This window comes from Lepus europaeus, chromosome 18 (assembly GCF_033115175.1).
Source record: "Lepus europaeus isolate LE1 chromosome 18, mLepTim1.pri, whole genome shotgun sequence".
Lineage (NCBI taxonomy): Eukaryota > Metazoa > Chordata > Mammalia > Lagomorpha > Leporidae > Lepus > Lepus europaeus.
This window is the reverse complement of record NC_084844.1, coordinates 37,621,214-37,635,464: the sequence shown is the minus strand read 5'-3', so window position 1 is coordinate 37,635,464 and position 14,251 is coordinate 37,621,214. Positions and strand designations below refer to the sequence as shown.

At 44.8% G+C, this 14,251-nt stretch overlaps 1 protein-coding gene across 9 annotated transcripts in view; it reads left to right on the top strand.

The window, feature by feature from the left end:
• The window catches only part of ACACA (acetyl-CoA carboxylase alpha), a 332,967-nt gene that overhangs the window by 160,239 nt on the left and 158,477 nt on the right, over positions 1-14,251 (top strand). For all 9 annotated transcript variants that reach the window (XM_062216876.1, XM_062216880.1, XM_062216874.1 and 6 more), the window contains 7 exons: positions 46-191; positions 1,341-1,491; positions 4,399-4,533; positions 4,867-5,013; positions 5,716-5,904; positions 6,396-6,496; positions 7,506-7,594. In XM_062216876.1, the coding sequence (XP_062072860.1) occupies positions 46-191; positions 1,341-1,491; positions 4,399-4,533; positions 4,867-5,013; positions 5,716-5,904; positions 6,396-6,496; positions 7,506-7,594 (958 nt within the window). The remainder of the gene's footprint in view (positions 1-45; positions 192-1,340; positions 1,492-4,398; positions 4,534-4,866; positions 5,014-5,715; positions 5,905-6,395; positions 6,497-7,505; positions 7,595-14,251) is intronic.

The window sequence follows — 14,251 nt, the reverse complement described above, 5'->3', positions numbered from 1 at the left end:
GGAGGGACTCACTGAATCACCCCTTTTGGTTCTTTTTCACTGCAGGTGACGCGCCAGTCTCCCAACTCCTACGTGGTCATCATGAACGGCTCCTGTGTGGAGGTGGATGTGCACAGGCTCAGTGATGGGGGCCTGCTCCTGTCCTACGACGGCAGCAGTTACACAACATACATGAAGGAGGAAGTGGATAGGTGAGTGGCACTCTGAGGTCCGTTTGCTGGTGATTGTGTCAGTTTTTTTTCACTTATTAGTCACTAGTTCTCAGTATTTTTCCAGGCCTGCTTTGGTATTCATTTTTAACTTACCAAAACCAAAAAGAACATATACTTATCAAAAACTTGAGTGATGCACAAGTATTTACAATTAAAACCATGTCTCCCTGCCACTATAATAGGTAGACAATGAAAAATAATTCCTGTCTTTATAAGCAACCACCGTTCCTGTATATTTTTGTAGGAATTTTGTCTGTATATTCAAGGTACATGTATGTACATACTGAATTTTCCTTTATGCTTACACAAACAAAAATATCCTTTATACACTGTCTGCAGATTATTTCCTTTAATGTATATTATAGAATACTCAGTACCAAGCATAGTGTTCTGAAACTTGAGTGAACTGATAGGTTAAGAACATTGCCTAAAACATAAGGTTCAAGAATTGTTACTTATTACATCATCATCATCATCTTTGTATTTGTTTTTATAAAGGTGTCGGTTATTTTTAATGGTTGTGTAGTATTCCACTATAGCAATGTACCATAATTTATTTAATCTTAGCCTTACTGGAGGAAATTTTTTTTTTTTTTAATTTTTTTTTTTTTTTTTTTTGACAGGTAGAGTGGACAGTGAGAGAGAGAGAGAGACAGAGAGAAAGGTCCTCCCTTGCCGCCGGCTCACCCTCCAATGGCCGCCGCGGCAGCGCGCTGCGGCCGGCGCACCGCACTGCTCCGATGGCAGGAGCCAGGTGCTTATCCTGGTCTCCCATGGGGTGCAGAGCCCAAACACCCGGGCCATCCTCCACTGCACTCCCTGGCCACAGCAGAGAGCTGGCCTGGAAGAGGGGCAACCGGGACAGGATCGGTGCCCCGACCGGGACTAGAACCCGGTGTGCCGGCGCCGCAAGGCGGAGGATTAGCCTGTTGAGCCACGGCGCCGGCCATGGAGGAAATTTTTACCTAGCATTATAAACAAAAATGGGATGGACATTGTGTGTATGTGTGTGTGTGTGTATGTAATGAAGTTTTCACGTCATTTTTCTTTTGAGATTGATGTGTTCTACCATTTTCCTTTATACCACGAGGCACTTTATTGGCTTGCTTACTCCCACCTGTCTCCTAGATACCGCATCACGATTGGCAATAAAACCTGTGTGTTTGAGAAGGAAAATGACCCTTCGGTGATGCGCTCACCTTCAGCTGGGAAGTTAATCCAGTACATTGTGGAGGATGGAGGCCACGTGTTTGCTGGGCAGTGCTATGCTGAGATTGAGGTCAGGGAGGTGAACCGGCTGTCAGGATGTGGGAGGGAGGGTGGGTTGGGATGGACTAGGACAGAAACATAACAGAAAGGAAATAGAAATAGAAAGAACATGTGTTGGCTTAATTGGGGCTATGAACCAGAAGATTTTAGAAACAAAAAGCTCACAGTTATTCTTTGACAGATGAGACTCTAACTCTAAAAATAGGTAATAAGCAGTAGTGTTTATTGAATGTTAGGTGTTGTGCTGTCTGCTGGCTAAACAGAAAAATATGATAGGTGGAGCCAGAGCACAAAACTGACCAGTAATGAAATAGACATTCTAAGGGGGTTAAGCACAGAGTGTGAAGGGCTACCTAATGCAAATCAAGGTAGAGTGCATAGGGGCTGGCATTGTGGCTTAGCAGGTAAAGCCTCTGCCTGCAGCACCAGCATCCCATATGGGTGCTGGTTGAAGTCCTGGCTGCTCCACTTCTTATCCAGCTCTCTGCTATGGCCTGGGAAAGCAGTGGAAGATGGCCCAACTCCTTGGGCCCTGTACCCACGTGGGAGACCTGGAAGAAGCTCCTGCCTCCTAGCTTCCCATCTGCTCAGCTCTGGTAGTTGCGGCCATTTGGCCACACATTGAAGATTTTTTTCTCTGTCTCTCCCTTCTCTGTCTGTAACTCTACCTCTCTAATAAATAAAATTTAAAAATAAAAGGTAGAGTGTACAGTAAGGGAAGAAACCCTGAAAGCAGAAACACTTGTTCTTAGTTTATTTTTAAATTTATTTGAAAGACAGGGTTACAGAGAGAGGTAGAGACAAAGAGAGAAGTCTTCCATCCTCTGGTTCACTCCCCAATTGGCCGTAACGGCCACAGATGCGCTGATCCGAAGCCAGGAGCTTCTTCCCAGTCTCCCATGCAGGTGCAGGGGTCCAAGGACTTGGGCCATCTTCTGCTGCTATCCCAGGCCATAGCAGAGAGCTGGATGGGAAGAGGAGCAGCCGGGACTAGAACTGGCATCCATATGGGATGCTGGCGCTTCAGACCAGGGCTTTAACCCACTGTGCCACAGTGCCGGCCCCTGCTCTTACTTTTAAAAATAGGTAGTAGCAGATCAGGTGAAGTAGGGTAGGGTAGGTTTAAAGCTGAAGGATGGAACCCAGTGTTGTGGTGCACAGGTTAAGCCACACTTTGTGATACCAACATTCACTGTCCAAGTGCTGGTTTGCGTCCCAGCTGCTCCACTTCCAATCTAGCTCCCTGCTAGTCTCCTAGGAAGGCAATGGAAGATGGCCCAAGTACTTGGAGCCCTGCCATCCACATGGGAGACCTGGCTCCTTGGCTTTGGCCTGGCCCAGCTATTGTGGCCATTTTGGGGAGTGAACCAGTCCATAGGAGATCTCTGCTTGCCTGTTCCTCCCTCCCTCCCTCCCTCCCTCCCTCCCTCCCTCCCTCTCTCTCTCTCTCTCAAATAAATAAATGTTTTTAAAAAAAAACTTGAAGGAGTAGCAGGTACAGAAAAGAAGAAATTATGGTGTATTTAGGGAACTCCAAGTATATGTTGATACTGCTGGAAAATAGATTAAGGTTTAGTAGGGAGTAGCAAACAAAAATGCTAAAGATGCAGTTGGAGGTCTTAAAGGATCTCATAAGCCATACTAGTAAGTTCAGACTGCCCTGGAGGCCGTGGGAAATTGTTGAAGGAATTTTAATTGGAAAAGTGATAGGACGAGATTTGGGCTCTTGAATGATTGCTCTCAGTGAGCTTTCTGCAGGTATGGAGCAGGTAGGGAAACATCTTAGGTGTCTGAAGTACTCTAGGCTAGCAATGGTGAGGGTCTAAACCAGAGCCATGGCAGGAGAGGAAGGTTTTGAGCGAGGTTTAGAAGAAATGCTTGGCAGAGGTTGGTAATTGGTAGGTAGAGGAGGAAAAGTAGTAAAGAACAACCCTGAGGTTGTAGCAGGGAGGCAGACCGAAAGTGAACATCTAGCTTCACTGGTATGAGGAGGCGCAATTCCTCCTTTCTAGGTATCAAACAAGCAAAATCACAAACTGGTAAAGATGCATTTAAAAACTAAAAACAGGACATTTCAGTAAGTTATTTTTTTTAATTCTTTTATAATTTTTTAAGATTTATTTTATTTATTTGGAAGACAATTACAGAGAGAGGTAGAGCCAGAGAGATAGATTGGTCTTCCATTCTGCTGGTTCACTCCCCAAATGACTGCAATGGCCAGAGCTGAGCTGATCTGAAGCCAGGAGCCAGGAGCTTCTTCCAGGTCTTCCACATGGGTGCAGGAGCCCAAGGAGTTGGGCCATCTTCTACTGCTTTCCCAGGCCATAGCAGAGAGCTGGATCAGAAGAGGAGCAGCCAGGACTCAAACCAGCACCCATATTGGATGTCAGTTCTGCAGTGCACTGTGCCACAGTGCTGGCCCTATAATATTTATTTATTTATTTAAGAGGTAGAGTTACATACAGAGGGAGAGACAAAGAGAAAGGTCTTCCATCACTGGTTCACTCTCCAAATGGCCACAATGGCCAGAGCTGGGCTGATCCAAAGCCAGGAGCTTCTTCCAGGTCTCCCACGGGGGTGCAGAGGTGCAAGCACTTGGGCCATCTTCCACTGCTTTCCCAGGCCATTCATTAGCAGTGAGCTGGATGGGAAGAGGAGCAGCTGGACACAAACTGCTGCAGGCAGAGGCTTAACCTGCATCACAGCACCGGCCCCTCAGTAGCCGTTACTAATCCTCAAAGCTAGCTCCTGACAAAGTTTCTGTCTGCTTAGGTGGCCCTAGATTTGATAGAGTCCCATTTTTCTGGGTTGCATTAAGTGTACTCCAAGTTAGGTGGTGGGAGAAAGCCTGGCTTCTTGAAATTCTTCATCTTTGTGAATAGAGGTCAAGACTCTCATTCTGTATTTTTCACTATAGGTGATGAAGATGGTGATGACCTTAACGGCTGCAGAATCTGGCTGTATCCATTATGTCAAGCGACCAGGAGCAGCTCTTGATCCTGGTTGTGTCATAGCCAAAATGCAGTTGGATAACCCCAGCAAGGTGCAGCAGGTGAGGGGCAAGGTACTCTCCAAGAGCTGAAGAAGGTTGTAATTTGGGGCAGGGCAAGTGATTTCAGTGCTTGGTTTGCCAGTTTTTTTTTTTTTTTTTTTTTTTTTTTTTAATTCTAATCTCATGCCTTCTGTTTGTACCTATAGTATCGTGGAATTAGAATTTGCAAAAACATGGCACTCAAGCTGTAATTTGCTCCACTGACTTCTGTCCTGGTAGTTGGGTGTGGTGAGGGGCTGTCTGGATTTTGAAGGATGACTCTGAGTCCAAGAGGCGTGGTTGTACCCAGAATCAAGGGTAAGAACTGACTTGCTCTATCGTTGGGATTGACAGGCGGAGCTTCACACAGGCAGCCTGCCACAGATCCAGAGCACAGCGCTGAGAGGCGAGAAGCTCCATCGAGTGTTCCACTATGTGCTGGATAATCTGGTTAACGTGATGAATGGATACTGCCTTCCAGATCCTTTCTTCAGCAGCAGGGTATGCATCCCAGCTTTCAGGGAAGCGACAGACGCACAGGACTCCCATTCTCCTAAAGAGTGGAAAGGGTTTTTTAAGAGGGAGAGAAAGAAAGCTGTTTGGCTTAGAACTTTCTCCTATCTTATTTTTTTTTTTTAATGTATATTATCTAAAACAAAAAAAGTGGGTCTTTTCTGTGTTTTTTTTTTTTTTTTTTTCATTTATTTGAAAAGCAGAGAGACAGAGACAGACAGAAAGAGCTCCTATGCACTGTTTCACTCCCCAAACACCCACAACAGCTGAGGGTGGGCTTGGCTGTGGGCCTCCCATGTGGCTCACGGGGGACCAGCTACTGGTGCCATCTCCACCCCCTCCCAGTGTGTGCCTAGGAGGAAGCTGGAATCAGAAGCAGCGCCTGGACTTTAACCTGGGTACTCAGATGGGGGTTGTGCGTATCTCATGTAGCATCTTAACCATTGTGCCAAATGCCCACCCCTTTTTCCCACCTTTAGTTGTGGGATTTGAAGTCTTTAAATCCTTACTTTTTGCTTGATAGACTTCACATTTAATTGGGATTATTCCTTTTTTAGATCAAAGAATAGGGGCAGAGTTAGATGCATTGCAATTTCAAAGTAAGTACTATATGATAGTGAATTTAGATTTATACATTTGAGGGGAAAACTATTAAATTTGGATCCTATTTGATTGTTTCTTTCTTCTCAGGTAAAGGGCTGGGTAGAACGGTTGATGAAGACTCTCAGAGATCCCTCCTTGCCTCTCCTAGAATTACAAGATATCATGACCAGTGTCTCCGGCCGCATACCCCTCAATGTGGAGAAGTCCATTAAGAAGGAAATGGCTCAGTATGCTAGCAACATCACATCAGTCCTCTGTCAGTTTCCCAGCCAGCAGGTATTTACAGGATAGCACTGTCATTATTTTCCACTGGCTACCAATACTGGAGTTAGTTTGTTGGATCCTGTTTCTTTGGCTCCTCCTTCCTATCTCAATGTTGTAATCAGAAACTTCTTACTACCTCAGCGACATGCCTTCCCCTGGCTTGTACAGCAGAGTCACATCTTGGGTTCAGGGTGTGGCAAGTCGGGAGCAAGGTTTGTACCCTGGCCTTTAACAATTCTTGCCTGCCAGAGCCTCTGTGAGATGGTAGTTTTTGTGATACAGTCCTCAGTCCATCTGGGGAAGGGTGAAAAGAGATAAGAGTTGCTTGCTTCCTTAGCATCGCCCCTAAACTATGTCTGGTGACTTCAAGCTCCTGCAACATGTGAAAGGTGGGAATTGTCATGTCATCACTAAGAAGAGTGCTGCTGTAATGCTATGAAGGCTGATGTCTCGGGTCCCTTGGTTGGGCTGAGCTTCATTTGTTTCTCTTTCTTATGCCTTAGATTGCCAACATCCTGGATAGCCATGCAGCCACACTGAACCGGAAGTCTGAACGGGAAGTCTTCTTCATGAACACACAGAGCATTGTCCAGCTGGTGCAGAGGTAGCTACATGTGACTCTGGCTGCTCAGCCCCTCCCATAGCCGTGCCTTCCTTTCCATTAAGTGCCCATAAAGGGATTTCCTTCAGATTTGACTGTGTCTCTGGACGTACTAACCTAACGCTCATACTCAGTATTGCCAGTGACTTCTTACTATTCTGCATTGTTCCTGTAGTTTACTAGGCATAGATGTTTTGTTGTTTGCTTTTTCCTCGCAGTTTGATGATGGCACTGAGTGCTGAGTCAGATGCTCACAAAGGGTTTTCAGCTTCACGGTACTTAGAACAGGAGACCGCTTAGCCATTTCAATGGTGTGGTAATAATTCCTCCTCAGTAGTAGGAACTCAATCAAAGTGTCGTTGGGTAGAATTATGAAGATTTGTTTGGTTTTGTTTTCCTTTTTTACTTTATATATTAAAACATCTTGTCGTTAACAAGATTTCTTTGGAGCTAATAATTTACATTATTCTGGTTAGTTGATTCTGCATTGGCCCGTCTTTTCCCTGTATTCAAGGAAAAGCAGTTCAGTGCAAAGTCTAGAAAGTAAACTTGACCCATGGCTGGTGCTGCGGCTCACTAGGTTAATCCTCTGCCTGTGGTGCCAGCATCCTGGGTTCTAGTCCTGGTTGGGGCGCCGGATTCTGTCCCAGTTGCTCCTCTTCCAGTCCAGCTCTCTGCTGTGGCCTGGGAGTGCAGTGGAGGATGGCCCAGGTCCTTGGGCCCTGCACCCACATGGGAGACCAGGAGGAAGCACTTGGCTCCTGGCTTCGGATCGGCACAGTGCGCCAGCTGCAACACACTGGCCATAGTGGCCACTTGGGGGATGAACCAACGGAAAAAGGAAGACCTTTCTCTCTGACTCTGTCTCTCTCTCTCTCTCTCACTAACTCTGCCTGTCAAAAAAAAAAAAGAAAGTAAACTTGGCCCCTAGATTTATTATTTAATAGTTTATTATTTAGCAGTATTGTTGGCCTGTCATGTTTTTCAGTGGAGACTCTTTCTGTCTGCCTAGGTACCGAAGTGGCATCCGAGGCCACATGAAAGCAGTGGTGATGGATCTGCTCCGGCAGTACCTGCGAGTGGAGACACAATTCCAGAACGGTAAGCCTTCAAAGATTCCAATCAGGTGACCAACCCAAGCTGTCTCTATCAGAATGGACAGAGCTAAACCAGTTTGTCTGCTCACCAATACTTCCCGTCAACAAACTCTTCTTCCTTTTACCATGGCTCTTAAAAACTAAGCCTGCCAGGGGCCGGCATTGTGGCATAGTGGGTAAAGTCTCCACCTGCTCTGCCGGCATCCCATATGGTCGTCAGTTTGAGTCCTGGCTGCTCCACATCCGATCCAGGTCTCTGTTAATGTACCTGGGAAAGCAGCGCAAGATGGCCCAAGTGTTTGGGCCCCTACATCCGCGTGGGAGACCTGGAAGAAGCTCCTGGCTTTGGATTGGCCCAGCTCTGGCAGTTGAACCAGCGGGTGGAAATCTTTAATTCTGCCTTTCAAATAATTAATTTAAGAACAAACCAAACCAAACCAAAAAAAAATACCACTAAGCCTTCATATCCCGATAGTGCCAAAGACAAAACAACAAAGCACAGCTTGGTGAAACTGAATGTGATATGCTTCTGGGGAAGGGCTAGGATATCGTTTGTAGTGGCGATTAATATTCCCTGTGTAGTGGGAGTTGGTTGGGGCTTGACTAGGCTTATGTTGAAATTCCATGGCTATTTTCTTTCAGGAGCTAACTCACAGACTGAGCCACAGGCATCTAGGAAGGATTTCTATTTTCCAGTACTTGTTAGTGTGTCATTTAGGTGAAATCTACCCCTGGCTTTCTCTGAAGATCTTCACTAAGCGATGTACACACAGGTGTAAATACCTGTACCTTGGGTGAGATTTTAAAGGGATGTACTGCTGATACTGCTTCCTGCCACAAGATGGCAGTGAGACACCACAGAATTTGAAACAATAACCCCAGTTTTCTTTTATCTGTTCTGCTCCCTTTTATATCCTTTAAAAGATGACTCTGCCATTCTTGACCAGCAGAAATCCTCAGGCAGGTATGAGCAAACTGAAGCCAGCAGTGTATAAAATAATACATTACAACCAAATTAGCTTTATCACTCTAATGCAAAGTTGATTAAATTGAGGAAGATAGTTGATGTAGTTTAATAGCTTGAAGGAGGAAGAAACATGTTCATTATCTTAAGATATGAGAAGGAAAGCATTTGACAACATTTTTTATTTTAAGATTTATTTTTTTATTTGAAAGACAGAGTTACAGAGAGACAGAAGGAGAGAGAGAGAGAGAGAAAGAGAAAGAGATAGGTCTTCCATCTGAGGGTTCATTCCCCATATTGCCACAGTGGCTGGAACTATGCAGATCTGAAGCCAAGAGACAGGAAATTCCTCCAGGTCTCCCACACAGGTACAGGGGCCCAAGGACTTGAGCCATCTTCTACTGCTTTCCCAGGCCATAGCAGAGAGCTGGATCAGAAGTGGAGCAGCTGGAACTCGAACCCACGCCTATATGGGATGCCAGCACTGCAGGCAGTGACTACGCCACAGTGCCAGCCCACTGGAAAAAATTAACATCCATTCCTGATAAACTCTTGGAAAATAAGAATGAAATAGAACTTTTTAAATCTTGCAATTGGGACCCATAAAAAATCTACAGGATAATTTTTTAAAATTATTTATTTATTTGAAAGGCAGAGTTACTGAGAGAGAGAGAGATACTCCATCCTCTGGTTTGCTCCCCAAATAGCCACAACAGCCAGGACTGGGCCAGGCCAAAGCCAAGAGCTTCTTCTGGGTCTCCCACATGGGTGGTAAGGGCCCAAGCACTTGGGCTGCCTTTCGCTAAATCCCCAGGTGCGCTAGCAGGGAGTTGGATTGGAATTGGAGCACTGGGACTTGAACTGGAGTCCATATGGGATGCCACTGTTGCAGGCAGTGGCTTTATCCATTATGCCACAATGCTGGCCCCTCAAATACATTTTTAAAATAAACTACCAAGCCGGTGTTGTGGCTTAGTGGAATAAGCTGCTGCCTGGAATGCCATCCCATATGGATGCTGGTTCGACTCCTGGCTGCTCCATTTCTGATCCAGCTACCTGCTAACATGCCTGGGAAAGCAGGAGAAGACGGTCCAACTGTTTGGGCCCCTGCTACCCACATGGAAAACCCAGATGAAGCTTCTGGTTCTGGGCCTCAGCCTGGCCCAGCATTGAGCATTGCAGCCATCTGTGGAGTGAACCAGCAGATAAACAATTTCTTTCTCTATTTCCCTCTCTCTAACTCTGACTTTCAAATAAATAAATAAATAAATCTTTTAAAAAGAAAATTAGCTACCAAAAATATGAAATACAAGGGAATAAGTACAACAAAAAAATATGCAAGCCTTTTTTGAGAAAATTTTGCCCCCCCCACCCCCGCGCGCGCTTTTGTGAGTTATGGTGAAGAAGATCTAAGTAACATATCGGAGTCTTAGATAGAAATATCCTGTATTACAAAAGTGTGGGCCCTCCCTTAATTTTGTCTGAAGAATCACTGATATTCCACTAAAAATCTTAGTAGGGTGTTTTGTAGAATTGTTGAACTCATTGTAAAATTTACATCAAAGAATAATCTCACAATAACCAAGAAAAGTCCACAAAATACAAAGTGAAAAGATTTGCCCAATTATCAAGGTTTAGTATAACCATATTAATTTAAACAAAAATTGTGATATTGGAATTGGGACAGATTTATAGATCAGTATAACATAATTCCCAGAAACAGATCACACATAGTGAAAACTCAAATAAATAAAATAAATCTTTAAAAAAAAAAAAAAAGTAGAATTGGGTCTGTATCTTAAACCCTATATATACAAATACATTTTAGATGAATTAAATACTTAAACACCAAAGATGCAAAGCTATTAAAGTTTTAGTCGAATATATTTTTAAAGATTTATTTTTTCACTTGAGAGGCAGAGTTATAGACAGAGGAAGAGACAGAGAGAAAGGTCTTCCATCTGTTGTTTCACTCCCCAAATGAGCACAACAGCCAGAGCTGGGCTGATCTGAAGCCAGGAGCTTCTTCCAGGTCAAACATAGATGCAAAGACCCATGCACTTGGGCCATTTCTACTTCTTTCCCGGGCCATCAGCAGGGGGTGTAGCAGCCAGGATTGGAAGTAGAGCAGCTAGGATTCAAACCGGCACCCATATGGTCTGCCACTGCCACAGGTGGATGCTTAACCTACTATACCACAGCACCGGCCCCAGTAGAAATTTTTTTTTTTTTTAATGGTTTATCTATTTGAAAGGCAGAGCGACACAGAGAGTGCGAGATCTTCCATCTGCTGGTTCACTACCCAAATGGCCACAAAGACCCGGGGTAGGTCAGCAGAAATCAGAAGCCTAGAACTCCATCTGGGTTTCCCACGCAAGTGGCAAGGTCCCAGGTATCTGGGCCATCATCCGCTGCCTTCTCAGGTGTATTAGCTGGGAGCTGGATCAGAAGCAGAGCAGCCAGGACTCAAACTCAAAGCTGTACAGTAATACAAGTTGGCAGCATTGCAGGCAGTGGCTCAACCCACTGTGCCAAAACTACAGCTCCTTTGGGAGATTATTTTCATGACCTCATGGTAGAGACAATTTTGTTGCAGCACACACAAGCTCTATAGGATGAAGCTGATTAATTCAGTCTCACTTAGGAACTTGCATCCATCAAAATACACCACAAAGAGACTGAAGATACAAGATATTTACAGAATACACACCTAACAAAGGATTAGTATCTAGAGAACTATGAACCAGTAAGTACAATCTAATAGAATAATGGACACAAGAGTTAAATGAAAATTCACAGAATACAAATCACACATAATCTATAAATTTACAAAACTTTGCTCAGTCCATTACTGTTTAGGGAAATGTGAACCAAAACCACATGAAACTGGTAGAAGTTCAAAAATCACATGTTTATCTTTCACTGCTTCTTAAGTGCAAGTCGGTACAACCACCTCAGAAAACAGTTTGTCAATATCTGATAAAGCTGAACTTACACTTTTCAACCCAGAAATTTCATTCCTATATAATACACTCTAGAGGAACTCTTTTTTTTTTTTTTTTTTTTTTTTTGGACAGGCAGAGTGGACAGGGAGAGAGAGAGAGAAAGGTTTTCCTTTTGCCGTTGGTTCACCCTCCAATGGCCGCCGCAGTTGGCGAGCTGCGGCCGGTGCACCACGCTGATCCGATGGCAGGAGCCAGGTGCTTCTCCTGGTCTCCCATGTGGGTGCAGGGCCCAAGCAATTGGGCCATCCTCCACTGCACTCCCTGGCCACAGCAGAGAGCTGGCCTGGAAGAGGGGCAACCGGGACAGAATCCGGTGCCCCGACCGGGACTAGAACCCGGTGTGCCGGCGCCGCAAGGCGGAGGATTAGCCTAGTGAGCCGCAGCGCCGGCTTAGAGGAACTCTTGCACATATTTATTAGGAGACATATATAGGACTGGCTGTGGCAGCATTGTTCATAATAGCAAAAAGACAGGAAATAATCTAAAATAGATTGTTGAATTCTTGTATATTCCTGTAGTACATTTGTATAAAGCAGTGAAAATGGATGAACCAAGGTACACATATGAAGAAAAGGATGAATCATAAAAATAGAATGTTGAGGGAAAACACTAAGGTACAGAAGAGTCCATGTACAGAACGGTGCTGTGGTGTAGTGGGTAAAGCCACTGCCTGCCTCTCCTCCTCTCTCTGTGTAACTCTGACTTTCAAGTAAATAATCTTTTTTTTTTTTTTTAAAAAGAGGAATCCATATACAGCAATTCTATTTTTATCAAGTCCAGAAGCAAGAAGAATTAAACTGTTTTTATTGTGCTGGTAAATGTAAAGGAAAGCAAAAGAATGATTAACATGAAATATGACTTGGTGATTCTTTCTGAGGAGGAGCACCTAGAGGAATCCAAAGACACTGAAGATGTGGTCGTTTGTTTGTTTTTTAAGATATATTTATTTATTTGAAAGGCAGAGTGACAGAGATGGAGAGACAGAAAATCTACTAATTGACTTTCTACATGGCCAAAACTTGGTACAACAGCCTGGGCTGGCCCAGACCGAAGCCAGAAGCCAAGAACTCATCCAAACCCCCATGTGGGTGGCAGAGACTAAAGTACTTGACCATCCATCACCTGCTGCCTCCGAGGCACATTAGCAAGAAGCTAAATGAGCAGTGTAGCTGGGACTCAAATTGGCACTCTTGGGGCCAATGCTTTGGTGCAGCGGATTAACGCCCTGGCCTGAAGCGCCGGCATCCCATATGGGTGCTGGTTCTAGTCCCAGCTGCTCCAATCCAGCTCTCTGCTATGGCCTGGGAAAGCAGCAGAAAATGGCCCAAGTCTTTGGGCCCCTGCACCTGTATGGGAGGCCTGGAAGAAGCTCCTGGCTCCTGGCTTCGGATCAGCGCGACTCTGGCCAACCTCTCTCTCTCTCTCTCTCCCTCTCCCTCTCCTCTCCCTCTCCTCTCTCTGTGTAACTCTGACTCTCAAGTAAAAAAATAAATAAATCTTTAAAAAAAAATTGGCACTCTTTTATGGGATGTGGGCATCTTAACTGGACACAGTGCCTACTCATAAATATGTTCCCTTAAAACTTGGTAGGTATATTCAAGCAACACATAGATATTTATTGATTTCTAGCTTTTATGTATTTTATCTACTCTATGTATATATTTCACAATTAAAAGTTTTTTTTTGTTTTTTTTTTTTTATTTGTCTCTCTCTCTCACTGTATAACTCTATGTGTCAGAGAGAAAGGTCTTCCTTCTGTTGGTTCACTCCCCAAATGGCTGCTATGGCCGGCGCTGTGCCAATCTGAAGCCAGGAGCCAGGTGCTTCCTCCTGGTCTCCCGTGCGGGTACAGGGCCCAAGCACTTGGGCCATCCTCCACTGGCTTCCTGGGCCACAACAGAGAGCTGGACTGGAAAAGGAGCAACTGGGACTAGAACCCAGTGCCCATATGGGATGCCGGCGCCACAGGTGGAGGATTAACCAAGTGAGCCACGGCGCCAGCCCCCACAATTAGAAGTTTTAAAAGAGGTAACACTTCGTATTAATTGCTTTCTGTCAGTGACTACCTCTACCCTGGTTCAGTATATTCTTATCTCACCTGGTTTCAATAATTCCTGTTGGAATTTTTGGGGGGGGGGGGGCTGCGCTGTGGCACAGTGGATTAAACTGCTGTCTGCAGTGCTAGCATCTCACATGGGCCATGATTCCAGTCCCAGCGGCTCCATTTCCAATCCAGCTCCCTGCTAATGCACCTGGGAAGGCAGCGGAAGATTGCCCAGTGCTCGGGCCCCCGCACCCATATGGGAGACAAAGCTCCTGGCTGCTGGCCTTGACCTGGCCCAGCCCCAGCTGATGTGGCCATTTGGGGAGTGAACCAGCAGATGGAAGATTTCTCTGTCTCTTTAATAGCCTCCATTGTTCTAAGTGTTTTTTTTTGTTTGTTTGTTTTTTGTTTTATGAAAATGGCAGCTCTCTAGATAACTGCAGTCTACTGTTTTGATTTCAAAAGTATTTTAGTTTTATCTTGAAAAAATGCATATGTTAATCTTGAATATTTAGAACAAATAAAAGTAGAGTTGCTTCTGAAGTGTGCCCAGTATTCTAGGGAACCATGAAAATGCAGTTAGGAGACCACTGTTCTGGTTTGTAGCTCAACAAGAGATACGAACTGAGGTGATGATCCTGTAGTGTT